Source organism: Aegilops tauschii, chromosome 7 (assembly GCF_002575655.3).
Source record: "Aegilops tauschii subsp. strangulata cultivar AL8/78 chromosome 7, Aet v6.0, whole genome shotgun sequence".
In the NCBI taxonomy this organism is placed as follows: domain Eukaryota; kingdom Viridiplantae; phylum Streptophyta; class Magnoliopsida; order Poales; family Poaceae; genus Aegilops; species Aegilops tauschii.
This window is the reverse complement of record NC_053041.3, coordinates 442639916-442648591: the sequence shown is the minus strand read 5'-3', so window position 1 is coordinate 442648591 and position 8676 is coordinate 442639916. Positions and strand designations below refer to the sequence as shown.

The following is an 8676-nucleotide window of genomic DNA, read 5'->3' as shown; positions in this document are numbered from 1 at the left end:
TTTACTACCCTAGCCGATAGAGCGGAACGTAGGGTAGCAAGCACAGGAGCCGGGCAACCCAACTATTAACCAAAGACATGATTCGAAGCCAATGCATATAGTGCTAAATTTCAGGGTGCCGAACTTTTATACAAGAAGTGTTCTGACTTTGTTGTCGTGTTATGGGGCGATAAGCAGCCCCTAGCGAACATGAAACGTACAAAAGAGTACCGATGTAGCTGATAAGCAGATCGAAATAAAATGAAGTAAGAAGCGAAAACCACAGAAACTGGGCCGCAAATCATTTTTATTATAACTGAATGGATACGTCCAGGCGTATCTTATACAAATAGTGCGATAAGCACCCGGGCTATTTAACATGGCGGGATCAAGAAGGGGCAGCGTGCGGGTCCTGGGAAATAAGTAAAAATACCGTCAAGAAGAACGTATGGAGGTTACCCTACGCACCTATGCTGCATGCCCCCTTTGTATGCCGATCCTTCGAAGGGGCTGGTGGTCAGGCTCGCGAGAAAAGGTACCTGAAACGGAAAGGAAAAAGTGTGTCCGGGGTCGGTCTAGCCGAACTATAGATCCCGGGTTAGCTTGTGCCTCCGTCGACGTCCATGAAATTTCGAGTGCGTAATTATGTACGCGTGGTACGAATGCCACTACTTCATCGGGACTGGGACGGAGGCCAAATTGCTAGTCGAGCTCTTGACAAGCCTTGCTGTCCTGCTGCAGTGTAGTTCGGAACTTCTTGATGGTGTGCAGGGGCTCGGCAGCCGCACTATGGTGCTGCTTGAGAAGGCCACTCTGTACCTCTGCTGCTAGGGCGGCGGTGTGCTCCTCTGTTCGGAGGGAGCGTTCCGTGTTGCCATTGACTGTTATGACGCCGCGTGGGCCGGGCATCTTGAGCTTGAGATAAGCGTAGTGTGGCACTGTGTTGAATCTAGCAAATGTTGTTCGTCCGAGCAGTGTGTGGTAGCCGCTGCGGAATGGGGCGATGTCGAAGATTAACTCCTCGCTTCAGAAATTGTCCAGAGAACCAAAGACCACTTCCAGCGTGATTGAGCCCGTACAGCGGGCCTCGACGCCTGGTATGACTCCTTTGAAGGTAGTCTTTGTTGGTTTGATTCGTGAGGGGTCAATGCCCATCTTCCACACCGTGTCTTGATAGAGCAGGTTGAGGCTGCTACCACCGTCCATCAGGACTCGTGTTAGGTGAAATCCGTCGATGATTGGGTCGAGGACCAATGCGGCCGAACCGCCATGACGGATACTGGTTGGGTGGTCTCGACGATCAAAGGTGATCGGAAATGACGGCCATGGATTGAATTTGGGGACGACTGGCTCTACCACGTAAACGTCCCTGAGTGCACGCTTACGCTCCCTTTTGGGGATGTGTGTAGCGTATATCATATTCAACGTTTTGACCTGAGGGGGAAATTTCTTCTACCCCCCGGTGTTCGGCTGCCGGGGCTCTTCGTCCTCGTCCTCACTTTGTGATCCCTTTTCTTTGTTTTTGGCGTTTAACTTGTCAGCCTGCTTGAAAACCCAAGAATCCCTGTTGGTATGATTGGCTTGCTTGTCCGGGGTGCCGTGTATCTGGCACGGACGGTCGAGTATGCGGTCCAGGCTAGAAGGTCCTTCATTATTTCTTCTATAGGGCTTCTTCCGCTGGCCGGACTTGGAGCCAGTGAATCCGGCGTTGACTGTGGCGTCATCGGTGTTGTTGTTGTTGCTTCGGCGTTTGTGTCTGTTGCGCCGGAGCTTGCCAGTGCTATTCTTGGCCTCCGAGGGGCCTGTCTCGCTGGTTGTGTTGTTACTACGGGCCAGCCAACTGTCCTCTCCCGCGCAAAAGCGGGTCATGAGTGCCGTGAGGGCTGCCATGGACTTCGGCTTTTCTTGGCCGAGGTGGCGTGCCAGCCATTCGTCACGGATGTTGTGTTTAAAGGCTGCTAAGGACTCGGCATCCGGACAGTCAACGATCTGGTTCTTTTTGGTTAGGAACCTAGTCCAGAATTTTCTGGCTGATTCTCCAGGTTGTTGAACTATGTGGCTTAAGTCATCGGCGTCTGGTGGCCGGACATAAGTCCCTTGGAAGTTGTCCAGGAAAGCCTCTTCCAAGTCCTCCCAGCTGCCGATAGAATTTTCAGGCAGGCTGTTAAGCCAGTGCCGAGCTGGCCCTTTGAGCTTTAGTGGGAGGTATTTGATGGCGTGGAGGTCGTCTCCTCGAGCCATATGTATGTGGAGAATGAAATCCTCGATCCATAGTGCGGGATCGGTTCCGCCGTCGTATGATTCGATGTTGACGGGCTTGAACCCCTCGGGGAATTCATGGTCCAGTACTTCATCTGTGAAGCAGAGAGGGTGTGCGGTGCCTCTATATCTGGCCGAGTCGTGGCGTAGCTCTGATGGAGTCCGTGTGCGGTATTCGGCCCGGGCATTGTTAGATTTATCACGTCCGAATAGGTAGCATTCCTCGTGACTCGAGGCACGCCCTCGCGATCCGTAGATCGATCTGGTGTGTCATGTTCTATCGTCCAGGATTTGCCGGAGGTCGTATGTGTGACCCCGAACTCTTCCGTCTCTATTTTTACGAGGTGGTGGGGCAGGCTGCTGTTCGGCCCGAGTTGCCGCTCTCACTACAAGAAATATGTCAACTTGTGACCCTCACTATTGGCCGCTGAAAGGTCATAGTTTTTCATTTGCGAGATTTTTGTGACCAAAAACAGAAGGTCAAAAGCTGGCAGTCGTAAACTAAAATTAACGACCTTCTGTAAAAGGTCGTTGGTTCTTCGACCAAAATTTTGGTCACTAGCAGCCTCCCCAGACCACGTAGGATCCAGCGTGGCAAGCTGACATGGATAAGAATCAGCCCGGTCCAGTTCGGTGTTTTACATGGGCCGAGCCCAACAATTCAGCCCATTTAGTACATTTATTTCTATTAATTTTTGTCAGCTACATGGGCCAAGCCCAACTATTCAGCCCATCAATTTTTCTGCACGTTTAGCCTTCCAAGAATATAGGTACTATTTTGTGCAGCGCATTTTCTCGTTTACATTCAGCCTTTTTATACAGTCAAATAATAATTCAATCTTGGGAGTTGGTCCAGTACACTTCTCAGCCCATTCACATATATGCGGCCCATATTCATACAAATGATTCTCCTTTTCGATAAATTTTGCAAATAATTCATAATTCATCACTAAATATGTTTACATCACAGGCCGTAAAGCCCTACAAAATAGTATCACATGTTCCTATACAAAACTATCAAATCATATGTACAACAAACATAATACAAAAAAATAGTTCAACAAAAATAAATTTTCTTCCTCTTCCATCTTCCAGAACACACAACACCTGGCATTGGAAGGATCAGCCATTAGAAGCATATAGAATACAAATGGAAACAATCAAAATAAAGAAATGAAAGGCACACACTATGAAAATTACGACAGCACCAATATTTTTTATACTACCATAACAAACAGAAATGTAATCTGATTGCATAGGACATATGGCATTATCAACAAGACAAAGCAAAATTTATAGTGCCAGCTCATGAAGAAGGCAAAGCATATTTTACAGTGCAGGCTCAGGATGCCACCATGCACACTCCAACAAAAACATAACGGAGGGCAAGAGAGCAGGACACAACTGTACCTGGAAATGCTGCTAGCCAGCGACAAAAGTAAGTTGGTCGGAGCCAAAGAGGGGTCTGCCAAAGGAGCCAACCATGCCGACGAGGATGAGGTAACCGGTGATCGTCTCCTGGTTCTCCTTGATCTTGCCCTCGAAGTTCTTCTACAGGTTGTCCTGCTGCAGCTCATGCTACACCGCCCAGAAATAAACAATTCAGATCAACAACTTCATAGATCATATCTTGTTTGCTTATCTAGACCGGACACTACTACTATTTGTGAATATAGCAAATGTAAAAACAATGTAAATGGTAAACAACACTTGAGAATATAGCAACAGATTAAGAGCGTATTGTTTAGCATCACACAGATAGTAGCACAATGCTACATGCAACTGTTAGGATAAAGTAGAGCTTCTACATTACATAGTCAGATATGAAGGACCAAGCAAACCGTTCCGGAAAAGACAAGTTACAGAGCAATCATGTATAGACCACTACTAGGAAAAGGCCTACTAGTGGCGCACCAGTTTTGCCTACTAATGGCGCACTACTGGTGCGCCACTAGTACCACGCCACTAGTATTTTTTACTAATGGCGCACCACTAGTGCGCCATTAGTATAGGCCACGGTGCGCCATTAGTATTTTTGAATTTTGAAGGCGGAAAAATAGTAGTGGCGCACCGTCTAACCCCCACCGTGCGCCATTGCTATTTTTGAATTTTGAATTTGGAGCTGGATCGTGATTTTTTTGCCCATTTTTTGCTCGTTTTCAAATTTTGTTCTCGTTTTTGGATCTTGTACGTTCTTTTGCCGTGTTCTTTTGCCGGAGAGGAGTTCGCCGGAGAGGAGGGCCGAGGTCACCGGAGAGGCGCTCGCCTACATCGCCGGAGAGGAGGAGGAGGTCCCCGGAGAGGAGTTCACCGAAGCATCGGAGAGGAGGAAGGAGAAACCATGAGGGGAGGGGAGGAGAGGAGGGAGGAGGAGCTCACCGGAGAGGAGGGAGGGAGGACCTCACCGGAGAGGAGGGAGGAGGAGCTCACCGGAGAGGAGGGAGGGAGGAGCTCACCGGAGAGGAGGGAGGAGGAGCTCACCGGAGAGGAGGGAGGAGAAACCGTGAGAGGAGGGGAGGAGAGGAGGGAGGAGGAGGTCGCCGGAGAGGAGGAGGGTAGTATGGTGGAGGAGAAAAGGGGAGATGGAGTGGAGGAGAGGAGGAGATGGAGTGGAGGAGAGGTGGAGTGGAGGAGAAGAATGAAGAGGAAAGGAGGAGAGGACCACGCCCAGCCATATATACGGCATAGTAATGGCGCACCGTGGGCAGGTGCGCCATTACTAACTTTTTTTTATTCTTTTTATTTTTTTTTGAATTTTGAAGGCGGGAAGATAGTAATGGCGCACCATTGGCAGGTGCGCCATTAGTAAGTTTGAATTTTTTTGAATTATTTTGCCTCTCCAGATCTTAAAAGCCCCGCATCTTTTTTCTGTTAGGTTTTTGAGGATTTTGAAAATGTTTAACGGGGTTCCCCAGTTAAATTCGGATGTATCTTTTCGAGTAGATGATTTTTCATATAAAAAACTTTTTCATCCGAGTTCGTATGCAAAAGTTATGCCCATTTTACAAATTCTCGAGAGATTTTGCAAAAAAATCAAAAATTCATGTTTGTAAATTTTGCTAACAACTAGACCACATATCACATGGGAATCTTATTTTCTTTTATTTTTTTGACATTTCTATCATTTTATTTTATTTTATTTTTGAAACTGAAAAGGCGGTCCACTAGGGGGAGGCATTCGGGGGAATGTTTGGGCCAAATTACTAATGGCGCGCCGTGGGAGTGGTGCGCCATTACTAGTGCGCACCACTCCCACGGTGCGCCATTAGTAGTTTAAAAAATAAAATAAAAAAATTGAAAAAAAATTTGAAACATAATTACTAATGGCGCAATGTGGGTGTGGTGCGCCATTACTAGTTTAACTAGTAATGGCGCACTATCCCCTGGTGCGCCATTACTAGTTTTGAAAAAAAAAATTACTAATGGCGCACCGTGCTGGTGCGCCATTAGTATTTACAGTGCGCCATTAGTGTCCATATTGGCTATAGCTGTTTTTGTAGTAGTGGACCATCCTACTGGTAGCAAGGGCATAAAGATAATCACTTAACAAGCAGTACCAACATGAGTAAATCACATAAAGAAGTGCAATCTAATATCCCAGCTGCCAAAACACCATATCAAGATTCCGTACAGACCGAAAAAGAGCATGCGCTGCAGGACATATAAATATACCATGAGCATTATTTCTACAAGTAAAATCCCTGTAAATATTACAAACATGCCACTAGGTACTAATCAGCCAGAGTAGTGTCATGGCTACCCGAGGAATCACCTAAACACAGCCTCGAAGAGGATGGCCAACGATGCATGTACTAGATTCACCATGTTGCCTATAATTCCATCAAGACAAATACAATCAGTATCAGGATCAGAGGTTCAGAGCAAGATTAGTGAAGGCGTTTATGCTATAAACGACAAGGAGATGATGCAAACTGTAACGAAGTAGGCATAGAGTAACAAAACAGCTACATTACACTTAAGCTGCTACTACCTGCATATATTAAATGGAACCAGAAGTATGTCGACTACTAGACAGCCATAAATGATGCCCAGGAGTATCGATTTGGAAACAATCAATCCTCCAATAGTGATAAATTTTGGAGTATTAATTCGAAAGATGGCCTATATTACAGTACAGTGCAGTGCGTAAGAAGGAATGAATCCATTTTCACAATATGAGGAAGAATAAGAAGGAACCAGACATATGAAGGAGTATTCAGTTTACTCATGCTGCTGCTACAATACAGTACTGCTGCTATAGTACAGTGCTCCAAGAATAATATGAAATGTGGACTAATCGGAATAATCTGGTCTAATGTTAGACAAATGTGGACTACCCTACTCCAAGATGCTACTCTAACTATCAGTACTGGAGTATGTACTGTTTAGTCTATTGGAGTACAACAATACTCCAAGATGCTAGTCCAGTTTCAAACTTGCAAATACAACAAGACAAGAGATGTACCCATTTTACCTTTGATGTTAGATCTTGGGATAACAAAGAGTGCTCCCAGTACAAGAAGCACAACAAGTGAGATGAGAACTAGCAGTACTGGATAGTGTATTAACTGAAGTAGTGTTCTGCGTAGCAAAATTGGCTGCAGTCAGGAAAATTTACAAAAATATAAATATCTTCTGTCTAGAAATGATAGAAATCGAGCTGGAGCTTCCAAAACTACACCAAATTAATTGGGAACATCACTAATCCTCACTGTCAAACTACTCCACCAATGACAAGTACTGGCATGCTTTGTTGTAACTGGATTCACTATTTAGTCACGGGAATACAACACAGTTCAAGAAATACTCCACCAAAGACAAATCATAAATTAAACTACTGCAAGCAAGAAGAGATAAGAAGAGGGAACTACTGCTTGCAAGTCCCAACTTAACAACAGCTATCATCAATTTAGTTAATCGAAGATGCTACTCTAACTACTCCATTTTGCAAGATGCCACTGTAACTATCAGTACTGGAGTAATCGAATGTGTTGCAAGATGGTACTCTAACCAGATGCTCCAAGTTGATACTCCAAGATACTGCAAGCAGGATACTGCAAGCAAGTTCATACTCCCACAAGAAGAGAATTCAGAAAAGAATCTGTTCCACACACACTGTTCATTCGAGCCTGTGCTCTCTGCAAAACTTGAAACAGTACCACACGGACATCCAACCAGTGGCAGAGAGGTCAGCCACAGCACAATAGACCTAGAGCTACAACCTGACAGTAACAATAACCGCACAACACAACCATTCCTCACGCATGTGACTGAAAAAGTAACAGAAATTCGTTTAATGGTGCTCTGGTAGGCGTACCTCTCGCCTAAGCTCCTCATCTGTGTCATCGCCATCTGCCAACTGCTGGTTCAACAATGTGCTCTCTGCAAAACCTGAAACAACACCACACAGACATCCAACCAGTGGCAGAGAGGTCAACCACAGGTAAACAGCACACCAAACCAATACCGCGAAATCACAAATCTGACCGAGAAACCCAGGGCACCTTTCTCTTCGTCCGAGGCCGGGAGCGCCTCCCTTGTCCAGTCCTTGGGCACGAGCGGATCCTGCACAGACACGAACACACCAAAAAATAAAAACATCACCGCCTGGGATCGAAGTACGAATGAACCGAGGAGCCGGACGCGAGGGAGAGGGAGAGGTAGGGTTGGCTTACCCGATGGGCGGAGGCGTGGCTGTTGGGGCCGGGGCGACGGTGGCAGCGGCGGAACCAGAAGAGGAAGCAGTCGACGAGGAAGGCGTCGAAGAAGGCCACCACCGCCCTCACGAGCGCCTCCGCACACCCGCACATAGAGCTCCTTGAAGGAGAGACTTCGACACGGTGCTTGATGGGCTAGATCTTGGGGATGCGCTTCCGTCGCCGCCCCTTCCCGTGCGCCCGCGCAGCGGTGATCTTCCCTCCCTGCCTAGGGTAGGGGCCGCGCCCGATTGATCTGGCCGGAGAGGATGAAGGCCCGGAGCAAGGGGAGCGTCAGGGAGAAGAAGGGAGGGGTTGGGGTGGCGATGCGGTGAGGAAGGGCGTGGGGGAGGCCATGGATGCTGATGGAGGGGCGCGGGGGATGCCATGGATGGGCGCGGGGGTGGCGATGCGGTGAGGAAGGGCTCGCCGGTGGAGCTGATGGGGAGGCGGCACGGCGGCGATCTGGAAGGGGAAGGGAGGAGGGGTTTGCGGTGGGGTGGAGACAGGTAGGGGTTTGCGGTGGGGAATGGATGGGTGGATGGATGGATGGATGTGGGATGAGGAGATGGATGGATGGATATGTGCCATGTCATCGATCCATGGCACAAACGTGTCCACCAATCAGAATTAAGCGCATGTAATTGTATTTCTTCTTTAGTTTCTCTTATATATTTTCTCATCAATGTAAAGAATCTATCAAATATTTACTGCAAAATGGCACCATTTCATTTTTCAAAAA

At 47.2% G+C, this 8676-nt stretch overlaps 1 protein-coding gene across 2 annotated transcripts; it reads right to left on the bottom strand.

Moving 5' to 3' along the window:
- Positions 1 to 5804: 5804 nt before the first annotated feature.
- Positions 5805 to 8473, bottom strand: LOC109767124 (uncharacterized). 2 transcript variants are annotated; one of them, XM_045230623.2, is made up of 5 exons: positions 7914 to 8473; positions 7743 to 7803; positions 7556 to 7629; positions 6713 to 6836; positions 5805 to 6068 (listed from the first exon to the last, which is right to left on the bottom strand). In XM_045230623.2, exons 1-5 carry the CDS (start codon positions 8046 to 8048, stop codon positions 6007 to 6009), a joined length of 456 nt encoding a protein of 151 aa, XP_045086558.1. In that variant the 5' UTR covers positions 8049 to 8473; the 3' UTR covers positions 5805 to 6006. The 2 variants fall into 2 exon arrangements, with proteins under 2 accessions (XP_045086558.1, XP_020181481.1); XM_020325892.4 differs by having other exon boundaries at positions 6713 to 6819.
- Positions 8474 to 8676: the final 203 nt, after the last annotated feature.

What these genes read in the sequence shown, in the direction of transcription:
- LOC109767124 (XM_045230623.2), bottom strand. Translation starts at nt 8,048, where the DNA reads ATGTGCGGGTGTGCGGAGGCGCTCGTGAGGGCGGTGGTGGCCTTCTTC. An exon ending in GCCACGCCTCCGCCCATCGG is followed by an intron (nt 7,804 to 7,913) that starts GTAAGCCAACCC and finishes GTGTCTGTGCAG; the next exon opens with GATCCGCTCGTGCCCAAGGA. An exon ending in GGCCTCGGACGAAGAGAAAG is followed by an intron (nt 7,630 to 7,742) that starts GTGCCCTGGGTT and finishes GTGTTGTTTCAG; the next exon opens with GTTTTGCAGAGAGCACATTG.